This window comes from Pleurodeles waltl, chromosome 12, assembly GCF_031143425.1.
Source record: "Pleurodeles waltl isolate 20211129_DDA chromosome 12, aPleWal1.hap1.20221129, whole genome shotgun sequence".
In the NCBI taxonomy this organism is placed as follows: domain Eukaryota; kingdom Metazoa; phylum Chordata; class Amphibia; order Caudata; family Salamandridae; genus Pleurodeles; species Pleurodeles waltl.
This window is the reverse complement of record NC_090451.1, coordinates 682,328,925-682,344,571: the sequence shown is the minus strand read 5'-3', so window position 1 is coordinate 682,344,571 and position 15,647 is coordinate 682,328,925. Positions and strand designations below refer to the sequence as shown.

The 15,647-nt window shown below is 51.6% G+C and overlaps 1 protein-coding gene across 2 annotated transcripts in view; it reads right to left on the bottom strand.

The window, feature by feature from the left end:
* Window positions 1-15,647, bottom strand: part of EFNB3 (ephrin B3) — a 210,196-nt gene that overhangs the window by 100,044 nt on the left and 94,505 nt on the right. For both annotated transcript variants that reach the window (XM_069218673.1, XM_069218674.1), the window contains exon 2: window positions 13,571-13,866. In XM_069218673.1, coding sequence (XP_069074774.1) covers window positions 13,571-13,866 — 296 coding nt within the window. The remainder of the gene's footprint in view (window positions 1-13,570; window positions 13,867-15,647) is intronic.

Below are 15,647 nucleotides of genomic sequence, written 5' to 3'. Positions count from 1 at the left end.
AGGATCTGAGGGGGGAGACAGGGGTTGGTCTTCAGATAATTAAAACTATGATCAAGAAGCTGAGACCATCATGTATTTAATGGGTTACTTAGGCACTCACAGGTATTCACAAGCATAAACTGGCAAGAGAATTGTGTTTATTTAGCATGCATGCCTCCCTCAATGCTTCCCACCACTCGATGCTGTGCCCACATCATACCCCAATGCCTGGTCCACCTACACTGAAATCAGCATTGAAAAACGTAAATGTGGAGGATTTCACCAACGATTTTAACAAACTACTAACATCCTTTTATGTTTTTTGCGGGGGAAGTCATTTTACTCCTGAAATTGTTAGAACAGAAGTACATGGAAATCCTAAACATTGGTGTCAGACTGCAGTCCAAGCCTTGCTGACCATGGTGCGCTGGTCCCACGCGGTGGGCTACTCCGAGGCTCACGAGCATCTTCAGGAACAGAGTCTGAGGGAACAGTGCACAGGGTGTGGGTGCTGCCTGGAAGGAAGCCTTCTGTCTCATAAGGACTCATTTTGTGAAATACTTGAGTAACACCAAGAAGGGCTATAGATCTCATGAACCCCTAGGACTCTTACAAGACTTGCCAAAGGTGGTGGACATCTTGAAACCAGAGACCAAGTTTCTCATGGACACTGGTGTCCTAGTTAGGCACTTGTGATCCACAGTGGCTGTACCCGGGGTTTCTTGTCGAAATCCTGCTATCGGGTCTTCCGTGAAGTCGGCGAAAGACATCTTGGGACCATAGAAGTATCTCTCAAGGCTTGCACTAGTTGTTTTCACAAGCAGTTGCCAAAAGATATTAAGAATGGTACATCACTTGTTTGTTTCACAAGAAGTAGTCCATGGGGGTAAAGAACTCTGTAGCACTTGTTTGTTTCATTAGAGTCATACTTTACGATGAGGTGGGCTATGAACTATGGGCAACTTCAACAGACATGTATTAGCACAGCCACGGTCAAAGATATTGTATACATATATGAACAGGAGTATAAGCTACACCCGCACTCCCCGTGAATGCTTTCATGTTACAATCATACACTTGTCAACTTGAACGGAAGGCAAGGATTAAATTATATTTCTCTATTTATAAATTAGTAAACAAGATTATTGTACTCCTGATTGGTATTCGGTTATTAGATCTAAATTTAATTGCATTTCAGCTAAGATTTAAGAACAAGTTTCAATGTATTATAATGGAGAGTGGCCATGTAGAGAGCGGGCACAAACAGTTATATCAAACCATATTTGAATTTAAAGTTTCAAAGTTGAAACTAGTTTTGCTGAATCTCTCTTTTCCTTTTTGTAGACCAACGCTCTCCTAGTGCAGATGCCAGCTTGAGATCCAGGTCTGTGGTGACAGCCAGTTTCAATGTTGCTCTTTCTTGCCCATTCAAGCTCGTCCCCGGACCTGCTGGATAACCCCACAATAGTTGTGTTGAGTTAGGTTTGGGGAACTGTGGCCACTGCCACTGCTCCCATCACACCCAGATTTGCAGGTTAGTGCACCCTGACAGCTGGGCATCCGCTTCCTCCCCAGAATGTTACCTGAGGCTCCCGAGGGGTGTGTCAGGTCATGAGAGTTATAATTAACCCGGCGCATTTGTGCTTCTGTTTCTGTTGTGTACGACATGTGTGTCCATGCGGTTTATCCATGCTATGCTCGTGTGCGTGCCAGTGTGTGTGTCTTTGCTCCGGTGCATGTGTCTATGCGCTTTGTGTGTCTGTGCTTTCTGAATTTGTATGTTTTTGTGGGGTTGTTTGTGGTGTGTATGCGAGTGAGTCAGTTTGCATGTGGAATGATGTGTCTCCGGAGTAATGTGCATGTATGAGATCTGCCTATGTCTGAGCGTGAATGTGTGCTTCTGGTTTTCTACGTCCCCACATGTGTACATGTGTGCAGGTGTACGGGTGTGCTCGAGTGTGTGCGCGTGCCTGCACACGGGGTCACCGGAGAGAGGGATGGAAGTGCTTGCACGTCTGCAGAGGAGACAAACTCCAATGTTCTCGCTGGGCCGGAGGGACCGAAGCCGCAGCTGCGCTGCACATTATTAAAACAATAAATAAACGATGCGCGTTGCTGACAGCACAATATACTGCTCAGTCTCCGTGCCAGGGGCTGGTGCGGGCACCACGCTCTATCCAACCTCTATACCAGGGGCTGGTGCGGGCACCGCAGTCTACACAACCTCCATACCAGGGGCTGGTGCGGGCCCCGCAGTCCATACAACCTCTATACCAGGGGCTGGTGCGGGCCCCGCAGTCCATACAACCTCTATACCAGGGGCTGGTGCGGGCACCACAGTCTACACAACCTCCATACCAGGGGCTGGTGCGGGCCCCGCAGTCCATACAACCTCTATACCAGGGGCTGGTGCGGGCCCCGCAGTCCATACAACCTCTATACCAGGGGCTGGTGCGGGCCCCGCAGTCCACACAACCTCTATACCAGGGGCTGGTGCGGGCCCCGCAGTCTATACAACCTCTATACCAGGGGCTGGTGCGGGCACCACAGTTTAAACAACCTCTATACCAGGGGCTGGTCATGGCACCACAGTCTACACAACCTCTATACCAGGGGCTGGTGCGGGCACCACAGTCTACACAACCTCCATACCAGGGGCTGGTGCGGGCACCGCAGTCCATACAACCTCTCTGCCAGGGGCTGGTGTGGGCACCACAGTCTACACAACCTCTATACCAGGAGCTGGTGCGGGCACCGCAGTCTACACAACCTCTATACCAGGGGCTGGTGCGGGCACCGCAGTCCATACAACCTCTATGCCAAGGGGCTGGTGCGGGCACCGCAGTCTATACAACCTCTATGCCAAGGGGCTGGTGCGGGCACCGCAGTCTATACAACCTCTATACCAGGGGCTGGTGTGGGCACCGCAGTCTATACAACCTCTATACCAGGGGCTGGTCATGGCACTGCAGTCTACACAACCTCTATACCAGGGGCTGGTGCGGGCACCGCAGTCCATACAACCTCTATGCCAAGGGGCTGGTGCGGGCACCGCAGTCTATACAACCTCTATACCAGGTGCTGGTGCGGGCACCGCAGTCTATACAACCTCTCTGCCAGGGGCTGGTGCGGGCACCGCAGTCTACACAACCTCTCTGCCAGGGGCTGGTGCGGGCACCGCAGTCTATACAACCTCTATACCAGGGGCTGGTTCGGGCACCGCAGTCTATACAACCTCTATACCAGGGGCTGGTGCGGGAACCGCAGTCTATCCAACCTCTATACCAGGGGCTGGTGCGGGCACCGCAGTCTACACAACCTCCATACCAGGGGCTGGTGCGGGCCCCGCAGTCCATACAACTTCTATACCAGGGGCTGGTGCGGGCCCCGCAGTCCATACAACCTCTATACCAGGGGCTGGTGCGGGCACCACAGTCTACACAACCTCCATACCAGGGGCTGGTGCGGGCCCCGCAGTCCATACAACCTCTATACCAGGGGCTGGTGCGGGCCCCGCAGTCCATACAACCTCTATACCAGGGGCTGGTGCGGGCCCCGCAGTCCACACAACCTCTATACCAGGGGCTGGTGCGGGCCCCGCAGTCTATACAACCTCTATACCAGGGGCTGGTGCGGGCCCCGCAGTTTATACAACCTCTATACCAGGGGCTGGTCATGGCACCACAGTCTACACAACCTCTATACCAGGGGCTGGTGCGGGCACCACAGTCTACACAACCTCCATACCAGGGGCTGGTGCGGGCACCGCAGTCCATACAACCTCTCTGCCAGGGGCTGGTGTGGGCACCACAGTCTACACAACCTCTATACCAGGAGCTGGTGCGGGCACCGCAGTCTACACAACCTCTATACCAGGGGCTGGTGCGGGCACCGCAGTCCATACAACCTCTATGCCAAGGGGCTGGTGCGGGCACCGCAGTCTATACAACCTCTATGCCAAATGGCTGGTGCGGGCACCGCAGTCTATACAACCTCTATACCAGGGGCTGGTGTGGGCACCGCAGTCTATACAACCTCTATACCAGGGGCTGGTCATGGCACTGCAGTCTACACAACCTCTATACCAGGGGCTGGTGCGGGCACCGCAGTCCATACAACCTCTATGCCAAGGGGCTGGTGCGGGCACCGCAGTCTATACAACCTCTATACCAGGTGCTGGTGCGGGCACCGCAGTCTATACAACCTCTCTGCCAGGGGCTGGTGCGGGCACCGCAGTCTACACAACCTCTCTGCCAGGGGCTGGTGCGGGCACCGCAGTCTATACAACCTCTATACCAGGGGCTGGTTCGGGCACCGCAGTCTATACAACCTCTATACCAGGGGCTGGTGCGGGCACCGCAGTCTACACAACCTCTGTACCAGGGGCTGGTGCGGGCACTGCAGTCTACACAACCTCTGTACCAGGGGCTGGTGCGGGCACCGCATTCTACACAACCTCTATACCAGGGGCTGGTGCGGGCACCGCAGTCCATACAACCTCTATACCAGGGGCTGGTGCGGGCACCGCAGTCCATACAACCTCTATACCAGGGGCTGGTGAGGGCACCCCAGTCCACACAACCTCTATACCAGGGGCTGGTGCGGGCACCACAGTCCACACAACCTCTATACCAGGGGCTGGTGCGGGCACCGCAGTCTACACAACCTCTATACCAGGGGCTGGTGCGGGCACCGCAGTCTACACAACCTCTATACCAGGGGCTGGTGCGGGCCCCGCAGTCCATACAACCTCTATACCAGGGGCTGGTGCGGGCACCGCAGTCTACACAACCTCTATACCAGGGGCTGGTGCGGGCACCGCAGTCTATAAAACCTCCATACCAGGGGCTGGTGCGGGCCCCGCAGTCCATACAACCTCTATACCAGGGGCTGGTGCGGGCCCCGCAGTCCACACAACCTCTATACCAGGGGCTGGTGCGGGCCCCGCAGTCCACACAACCTCTATACCAGGGGCTGGTGCGGGCCCCGCAGTCTATACAACCTCTATACCAGGGGCTGGTCATGGCACCACAGTCTACACAACCTCTATACCAGGGGCTGGTGCGGGCACCACAGTCTACACAACCTCTATACCAGGGGCTGGTGCGGGCACCGCAGTCTATACAACCTCTCTGCCAGGGGCTGGTGCGGGCACCGCAGTCTATACAACCTCTATACCAGGGGCTGGTTCGGGCACCGCAGTCTATACAACCTCTATACCAGGGGCTGGTGCGGGCACCGCAGTCTACACAACCTCTGTACCAGGGGCTGGTGCGGGCACCGCAGTCTACACAACCTCTGTACCAGGGGCTGGTGCGGGCACCGCAGTCTACACAACCTCTATACCAGGGGCTGGTGCGGGCACCGCAGTCCATACAACCTCTATACCAGGGGCTGGTGCGGGCACCGCAGTCCATACAACCTCTATACCAGGGGCTGGTGCGGGCACCACAGTCTACACAACCTCTATACCAGGGGCTGGTGCGGGCACCGCAGTCTATACAACCTCTATACCAGGGGCTGGTGCGGGCACCGCAGTCTACACAACCTCTCTGCCAGGGGCTTGTGCGGGCACCGCAGTCCATACAACCTCTTTACCAGGAGCTGGTGCGGGCACCGCAGTCCATATAACCTCTATACCAGGTGCTGGTGCGGGCACCGCAGTCTATCCAACCTCTCTGCCAGGGGCTGGTGCGGGCACCACAGTCTACACAACCTCTATACCAGGGGCTGGTGCGGGCACCGCAGTCGACACAACCTCTATACCAGGGGCTGGTGCGGTCACTGCAGTCCATACAACCTCTCTGCCAGGGGCTGGTGCGGGCACCGCAGTCCATACAACCTCTATACCAGGTGCTGGTGCGGGCACCGCAGTCTATCCAAACTCTCTGCCAGGTGCTGGTGCGGGCACCGCAGTCTATCCAAACTCTCTGCCAAGGGCTGGTGCGGGCTCCCCAGTCTATCCGACCTCTCTGCCAGGGGCTGGTGCGGGCACCGCAGTCCATACAACCTCTATACCAGGGGCTGGTCATGGCACCACAGTCTACACAACCTCTATGCCAGGGGCTGGTCCGGGCACCACACTCTATACCACCTCTATACCAGGGGCTGGTCATGGCACCACAGTCTACTCAACATCAATGTCAGGGGCTGGTGCGGGCACCGCAGTCTATATACAACCTCTATACCAGGGGCTGGTCATGGCACCACAGTCTATATACAACCTCTATGCCAGGGGCTGGTAGGGGCAACTTATACTGTGCTGTTACAAGGAAGGGTAAGGGGTACATCTACACCTCAGCCACTGCCCGGTATTTAAGGCTCTCTTGATTGCGGTGCAGTTGGCGCTCGCATGCATGGACGCTGGTGCTACTACACCTGCCGCACTAAACAAAGCCGCACTCGTCACCCCGTCTTCCTATTTCTCATTCCAATTGCCTTTCCCCTTTCCTCTCTCATCCGTCTCTTCTCCCACCCTCTGCCCTGTTACTCTCTCCTCCCTATCCTTTCCCACTCTCTCCTTCCTCCCTGTACACTTCCACTGTCCCTTCCCTCCTGCCTCGCTCCTTCCTATATATTGCCTCCAATTGTTAATTCTTCTGTTCTCCTTGCTCCCCTTTACTCCTGCAACTTTTCTCCTAGTTTCTCACTTCCCTCTCTCCTCCCTCGCATCTGTTTATTTCCATGTAGTTGTCCTTATCTCCCAGCCGCTCTCCTTCCTTTCATTGTTTCTTGTCTCCTTTGTCCCTTTTCTATCTCTGACTCTGTTCTTCATTCCTAGTGTTCCCTTCGTATTCCCTTCCTCTCATTTCAGAAGTTGCCCTGTCATGTGCTGATGAAGGAACTAGATTTTGTCCGGGGCTTTTTCTGGCACCAGGTCTTTCATCAGAGTGGTCTGCGAATGTGAGCATCTGCTTGAAGTCCTCCTTAACTGTGAGAGGAACACCACAGTTATTGGATATGCATCTAATTGGCCAGTGGCGGCTTGGTAGGTCATGATTTTACTCTCAAGAAATCTGTAACATAGGAAAATGGTGGCCTTTTTCAAGTAGATTCACCTCATCTTCGGTGTCCTGAAGAAGTCCAATTTTGACAATAGTGGTTGAAACGTGGACATCGTTTAAAGCCCACAGATTTGTTAAGAAACAATTTAGAATCGGATGTACTGCTTGTTCCTTGAACTAAAGTTAATGCACTGACTTTTTCACCAAGCATCATTGCTCACACCGCCATCTGCATTGTCACCTACACCCACTGTTGATTTTTGCAACCATTGTGACTGATGTTTTATTGGGAATGATTGAATCCAGATGAAGGACCATTAATGGATAAAAGATGACTTGCTCTCCCTGTCACATGACTGTTGTGGGAACCTTATCATCTCTCACCTACACTGGTGTAGGCACCTTACCCACTGCCACAGTGGCTACTATGGGAACTCATCTCTTTGCCATAGGGGCTGGTGCGGGCACCGTGCTCTCTGCCATAGGGGCTGGTGCGGGCCCGTACTCTCTGCCATAAGGGCTAACGCGGGCACCGTGCTCTCTGCCACAGGGGTTAGTGCGGGCCTATACTCTCTGCCACAGAAGCTGGTGTGGGCACCGTGCTGTCTGCCATAGGGGCCAGTGCGGGCCCATATACTCTGCCACAGGGGCTGGTGCGGGCACCGTGCTCTCTGCGTAGAGGCTCGTGCGGGCCCGTACTCTCTGCCATAGGGGCTGGTGCGGGCACCGTGCTCTCTGCCATAGGGGCTGGTGCGGGCACCGTGCTCTCTGCCATAGGGGCTGGTGCGGGCACCGTGCTCTCTGCCATAAGGGCTAACGCGGGCACCGTGCTCTCTGCCACAGGGGTAAGTGCGGGCCTATACTCTCTGCCACAGAAGCTGGTGTGGGCACCGTGCTGTCTGCCATAGGGGCCAGTGCGGGCCCATATACTCTGCCACAGGGGCTGGTGCGGGCACCGTGCTCTCTGTCACAGGGGCCAGTGTTGGCCCATATACTCTGCCATAGGTGCTAGTGCGGGCACCATGCTCTCAATCAGAGGCTGGTAAGGGCACCGTGCTCTCTGCCACAGGGGCTGGTGTGGGCACCGTGCTCTCTGCCACAGGGGCCAGTGCGGGCCCATATACTCTGCCACAGGGGCTGGTGCGGGCACCGTGCTCTTTGCCACAGGGGCCAGTGCGGGCCCATATACTCTGCCATAGGTGCTAGTGCGGGCACCGTGCTCTCAGTCAGAGGCTGGTGCGGGCACCGTGCTCTCTGCCACAGGGGCCAGTGCGGGCCCATATACTCTGCCATAGGTGCTAGTGCGGGCACCATGCTCTCAGTCAGAGGCTGGTAAGGGCACCGTGCTCTCTGCCACAGGGGCTGGTGTGGGCACCGTGCTCTCTGCCACAAGTGCTGGTGTGGACCCCTTGATCTCTGCCACAGAGGCTGATGTGGGCATCTCACCGGGGTTGGCGTGACCCGCTCTCCTTCCGAGTGTCCACACACAGCACACAAACACAACTGCATCTTTCGCGTCCTCCCAGGCCATGCAAATCTGATACAGCACTAATCAAGTTATTTCCGTGTTCAAGAATGTGAACTATTAATTTTAATATTATGTGCTTTCTCGGTTTTTCCCCTTGTAATCACCAAGATAATTAGACATTTTGCACCTTATAATGAAATGATTGCAGGCTCAATCTGCGAGGAATGGGGAATTGACTGTTCCATTGTACTGTGGAGTGGCTGGAAATGTGTGCGCGGGAGGGGTGGTAGGGAAAGGGGGTGAAAGAGACAGGAAAAAAGGTGGAGAGAAGGAAGCGGGGAGGGTATAGGGAGGTGAGAGTAAAGTGAGAGAGAGAGAGAGAAAATATGAGAGGAAGAAAGCGTGAAGAAGAGCGAGTCGGAGGAATAAAGTGAGGGGGCTTTGGCTCCCCCCATTACTCGGGAAAGTGCACGTAAATATGACAGAGGAAGAGAGGGGCAGTGAGGGTGAAAAATAAAGGACGGGTTAGAGGACAGAAGAGGAGAGGAGGTAAAAGGGAGGAAGAAATAAATAAATAAATTGAGAAGAAGGGGGGGGGGGCTGGCGCGGACTGGAGCGCGAGGGGCTTTGGCTCTTCCCTGTATTAAGGGAGTGGGTGTAATGTGTATACCACGGAAAGAAAGGGAGTCGGGGGGGGCGAAAGAAAGGAGAGAAAGAAGCAAAGAGAAGACGTTAGGGAACGGGAGAACGAAAATAAAGGCGAGAGAGAAGTGAGGGAGGAAGTGGAGAAAAGCACAGAGCGCAGAGGAAGAGGGGGAAGCGAGAAAAAAAAGAATACGAGGGAGGGACAGAAAAAAAGAATAAAAAAAGAAAAGGGAGAAAAAAACAGGAGAAAAGGAAAAAAGAAAGAGGCATGTGAAGGTAAAGGTGGTGAGAGAGGAAGAGTGTGAAAGAGAAGCAAGGAAAGGGGGACGAGGAGAAACGCAGAGAAAGAAAAAGGAGATATGAGACAGAGAAAGGGAGGGGAGGGGAGAAAGAGAAACATAGAGTGAGAGAGAGAAGGAGCGAGAGAGAGAGGGGGGCAGAGAGAGAGAGAGGGAGGGGGGAGAGAGACAGACATGAAAGGAGACCGCGGTGAGCGGGGCAGGGACGTCCTTTCCAAGCCGCGGAGCTGGGACGGTCTCCATCTTATAATGAAGTCTTGTATTAACACACAGCCCGACACGGCTTCCAGGGCCTGGGGGGGTGTAACACGGAGACTGTGAGAAGGAAACATTGGCCCCCGCCCCGGATCCTCCGAGGCGACCCCGGGCCGCTCTGCCGGAGAGAGATGCATTCATTTTAGAGGCATTATTAGCTCCCTGCCCCAGGAAAGCAGCTTTCAAACTCTGAGCCCGGCCTCTCTCCCAGCCTGTCCCTGCGGGGAGACCTCTACCCGGGAAGGATGTTTCTTCAATCCCCCCCCCCCAGTGTGCGAGCTCTCTCAGTCTGAGAAGGATGTCTCCCCAGCCTGTCCCTGCATCCGGCTGCCCGCTGGGAAACCGAAGGCTCACTTCGAAATTGAGATCCCACTCTGGTGATGCAGAGACCTACGTTGCACACGGGGGAGGTGGGATGTTTGCGGCTGGTGCTGATGGAACGCAGTTTGTTGTTGAGCACGATGGCCTGTTTCAGGTGGATGGGTAAACAAGCTTCTGGATATGCCTTCTACGGGTGAAGCCCAACCTGTATGGCAATATGGAGCTCTCTTGCAGGTAAAGTTATTGACAGCCACATAACTGTGTGTGGAAACTCACTCAGTGGCACGGTGTGCGCGTCTGTTGAAAACAGAGTGGAGAGCGTGCACCGACAACGAAAAATACATCACTTTCCCCAATGGTCCTCGATGTCTATGTGGGAGCAGCTGTTATGGGTTGCGAGGGCTGTCAGATGACGCCGAAAGCATTTGAACCTGATGCAGCAACACATTCTGGATGACAAATGTGACCAGAACAGGAACACCTTGTTTCAGTGCCAAAGCAAGGCCAGCCCCACAGACTGCACCACAACCAGCTGGCTGAGCCCAGGGTAGGCACCCACAAGGAGGCAGAATCCCTCAAAGCACATTGGCAAGGGTGCAGCCTCCTGGGGCTTGGTGTGGGGGTTTTGGGTGCTACATCCCCCAATAAATGTATTATTTAATAAATGGTTGGGTACAGGAGCTTTCAGTCGGGGATGGCGAGGTGTCTATCAGATTTAACCTGGTATTTTTAAATACACAAAAACACCTTCCCTGTTTCGAGGCTCTTAAAACATGGTTATTTGACAATATTAGGGGTTTTAAGTACCCCCTAACAATCTGCAGTCCTTTCCCTTTCCCTTTCTACTGCACCTTAACACCCTCCTCATGCGCTGCTTCTCGCATAATAATTAACATAATAAGCCGTTCTTAGCGACCAAGCTACATCCCCGCACACTGGGCAGTTAATATTGATAAGGCCTGCTCTATAGGGTGAGCAAGCCCAGTCCCTTGTTTAGGGTGGAGCCAATGTAGCATGCGCTTATGCATGCGTATCGCTTGCGAGAAGCTATAGTAGTTAGAAAAGGGCTCGGAGCCCCGTCCATGTCACATCAGTGTTTTTCATTGGTTCGTGGGCTTGCCTTTTAAAATCTGCTTGATTTCATTAGGGGAAGGCATGCATACGTCATGCCTTTTCAGTGCTTAGCCCTCCTCGAGCGCATCGACCAAGTACTGAAAACATACGAGGCCCGCTGTTTTCCGTCCAGTTTGTGGACTACTTTTTCTCTTTTTTCACAGCGCGATCTCGCTTGTTTAGCAGCGCAATCGCGCTCGTTTTTTATTTTTTTTATTTAATGAGGCAAGAAAAGTCCGGTTGGGAGTTTACAACTGCTAATAGCTCTAACTCAGAAAAATGCGAGACCTGTTGCATTGCAAATGCTTGTTTTGGTCTTGTTCCAGTTAAGGAGACAAGAGTTTTGCTACCTTGGTCCATAAAGTGTGGAACAATGTGACTTTAGGTCTCTGCCCTTTTGTCCACACACTTTCGTGAGCATCTTAACATCAGTTCTGAGATAGGTGGGGTGGCCAACATGTTTCGACACAGAATTGTTCATGTGAGTGTGGATCCAGTGGTGAAATGCAAAATGTGAAATTATGCAATGCTACTTGCTGACTGGTCAACATGTTCTAGCACAAAAAATGTCCTCGTGAAAACCACGTAACTACCAAAACACAAACCTCCGGTTAGGGCTGAGAATCAACACGTTTCGGCACATGACTGATGAGGCGTGCTGATGTGACAAAAGTGAACTTTTTGGAGCCAAATTCATCTCCTGATTTCCTTTCAAGTTTTTGTCCACGTCATGGGTGGAGAACTGTCTACTTTGTGTTGCTTCATATAGTTCTGGGGCTCCAGGCTCAGAGCAGTGGAATAGGCCAGCACAATAACATATCCCGTAACGGATGAGCTGCAGGGCAATACAAGGTAGTGCTGGCGCGGCCGCGTCTGATGATATTAAAAACCACAAAAGTGAAGGGGGGGAAGAGGAGTGTGGAACACAGGATTAAAGGAGAAGGGAGTTTGGCAGGGTGGGAACTTGTTGGGCCTGGGATGAGGATAAAGTCATCCCAAACCCTGAAATTAAAATATCATTCTATTCCTATATGTGTGTATGTGTTTGTGTATATTTCGGAAAGCAGAGAAAGAGAAAAGGAGGGAGAGGGAAGGAGTGTGTGATGGACAGAAAGAGAGAAAGAGCCGTGTGTTTATTTGATTGTAATATGTGATTGTATGGTAAATGGTTGGTGCTTCATGCCTGACACATATTGTGTGTCTGGCACATTTGTGTGCAATGACTTGGTGTGGTGTCAGAGAAATTTGCCAGTGTTTAGTAGAGGTGTAGCCTTTATATGTGTGTATCTGTGTGCATCCATGTGTTGGTGTGTGTTGCTTTTGTGTTGTGGGAAATGAGATAGGAAATGGCGAAGGTTTGTGTGCATGTTGTGTGGTGAATCTGTGCGGTTTAACTGTGTTGGTGTGTTATTGCATGATGTTGTGAAAGTGTACTGTATAGATGTACAGTGTGTGTCTTTGGAAAAGTATACTCGACTGAATGCATTTTTGTGTTACATTTCTGTTCCATTTGAGGGTGCAGCATGCATGCTGATGTAAATTTGTGTGGGTTTATGAAAGAAAATTCTGCTTTTTCTCACTCGTGTTTGTTTTTTGTGTAATGGAAGGTTGTGCGTTTAGGTATGAATGGTTCACTAATGCCAAACTCTGCCTTAATCGTTGCTTCAAGAAAATAAATATCCCGAGATGAACCCCAGAGTTTAAGGGTGGCACGAACACAAACTGTGTCATCTTGATGCAAGAGAGGACAATTGACAGACACACTCACCACCACCGGTTCCACCACTAGTAACCCTTCTTCTGCCTCTTTAGAGTGTGCCTGGTGGGCAACAGAAGAGCATGGACTTGGGAGGAATCTAACAGGAAGTGACACTGGCCACAAGAACTCACTGGTAAGGCTGGTCCCCCACCAGCCTAGCATCTGGAGCACACCATTGCTCTTCTGAGCGTCCATCAGGACTGCTCCCTATGAGTCGATGGGACATTTACGCATTCCTGCTAAAGGTACGCAGTGCCACTGTGGCAATAGGACCCTCATCATAGACCTGCCATGGTCTCAGTAGGATATATTCAACCTCTTACCACCTTCAGTAAACATCATTGATCCCCACTATTGGTCTATGCCGTTGGCCAAAGCAATTGGTCAATGCTATCGGCCAAAGCCATTGGTCAACATGTTTAACTACTCAATTAAAGTCAATTCAAAACATTTTCTTAAGCACGTGGCTACCCGACGGGCTTCCCAGCGCTGAATGGTCTGCCAGACTTCTAGGCCATCATGATTACACAAACAAGCATATTTTAAGCTGTTTCCTGAAGCTGAGTACATCTGTGTCAATTCTGAGAAGGAAATTTAAGGCCATCTACACCCTGTGTTGCTATGCCGGTTGGAGAAACAGACGCACCCCAACCTCTTGCCTCTAGCATGTCAGAAAAGCTCCACCAACCTCTACGTGACGCATGCAGCACTAACCCCCTTGACTTACTGATGATGTAGTAGTCGTGATTGGTCTTGAACTCATGGCCCCAGAGGTTGGGGCTGTACTCCTGAAACTTGATCGTGAAGCGCATGTCATGCTGGGGCCGGTCGCAGGTCAGCAGCAGGTTGGGCGTGCGGAGGATCTCGCACTGCTCCACCTGCTCGAGCGTTTGCACCAGGTACAGTTTGTAGTACTCGTACTCCTCCGTAGAGTAGGGGCCGAGCGGCACTGAGCGTGGGCAGATCAGGTCCAGCCGGTCTCCAATCTGGGGGTAGATAACGTAACCGGCCTCGTCCTGGAACCTGAGGATGGAGAGAGAGGACACAAAGGGGTGTGGTTAGTCAACATGGCGTCGCTGGAGAAGGTCATCATTACAGTTGTATAGGTCACGGAAAAAAAAGAAGTCCCCATAACCCTCCGCATAATGCTCTGACCATAAGAAAGCTATGGTTATGCCAGCAATATCAGTGACGCCATTATTTATGCGACAAGCAAAGAGAATGAGATTATTAACAGATATAGTGAATTTATTTGTAATCCGAGAGCTGAAAGGTCAATGCTGTAGTAATATTATTTACTTGCTAGATATTCCACAAATACACCAGAGGACAAGTCAGGAAATTTATATTCCGTCACAGCACACAGCTCACCTTCAGAATGTACAATTTTAAGGGTATATACATTTCCACCTCATCCTATAAGGAAGACAGCACGATTCAGTCCCCGTCAATGCCCAAATTAACATAATTTATTCCATCTCTGTTAAAAATAATGGTGTATCCTAAGCCAAAAAGTTCCGATCCCTGAGCATCTGTTCAGATAGATTTAAATGATATAAAACTCAACAAAGATGGCGCCCACGTGCTCAGCTCACAGAGACGTCCCACGCCATTCATTCTATGCACGGGGCATTGGTAAAGAAAACTGACGTCAAGTTCCATTTTAAAAAGTGGAATGCATGCACTGTTGTATGCATGTGACTTCTACAGCACAAACCCCATTTCTAAACAAGTGAGGTACACCAGAGATTCCCAAATTTTTTACTTCTGTGGACCCCCACTTTATCATTACTGGAACCCCGGGACCTCAACTGAATCATTATTGGAATCGGAGAGCCCGCACTGAGTCATAAATGGAAGCCGGGGACCTGGCCCAAACATTGTTGCTGATTTGAACAGAAAAGTACAGAAGCAAGCATCCCCTTAAATACATACACAAATGTTAACACATTTTATTTCATTTGCAAGCAAAATTTAAAACAAACAACTTCGAATTTTATTAGGAGAGTTGGTGCTTTTATAAACTCGATTGAAGCCACAGATCGTCCATACTATATTCTGTTTGAGGCACCTGCGCTACTCACCACGAATCATTCTGCGATTTCTAATTTAATTTTTAGCCTCAAAATTTAAATTCCTTGACATTTACAGAGCTTTTTACATTGTACAATAGTACATTTGGCCACTTTATATATAATTTATTATTCTGTTAATATTAGTTAATTTTCCAAGCAGTCGTGGACCCCCTGGGGAGGCTTTGTGGACCCCCCCAGGCATCAGGTTAGAGGACCCTGATGTGCACAGTAGGGGTTTTGATGGCGGGTAGGGCGGAAGAATGGGGACCACAAAAGTACAGCTGCCAGGGTGGGGTAAGGGTTCAAACTGGAGAAGGAGAGGAGGAGGTGCCCATGTGCTGACGCAGAACATGTTAAACCAGTGGTCCCCCACCTGTGGTACGGCGACCCCTGGGGGTTCCGCCAAGCCCCCTCAGGGGGTCCGCAACTACTTAGAAAATTAAATAATAATAACAGATTAGGCTTTCACGCAATGATTTGGTGGGGGCCCCCAGATTCGAATTATGGTTCAGTGGGGGTCCCCGTGTTCCAGTAATGATAAAGTGGGGTTCCACATAGGTCGAAAGGTTGGGAACCATGTATTAAACTATATTAGGAGAATTAACTGAGAACAAGCGCACTGCTACTTAAGATGTTTTGGAGGAATTTGAGCAAGATATTAAGAGATTTGAGGGAGTCACCATGCCCACCTCCCAAACACTAGTGAGACTGCATGCCCACGTTGACGCG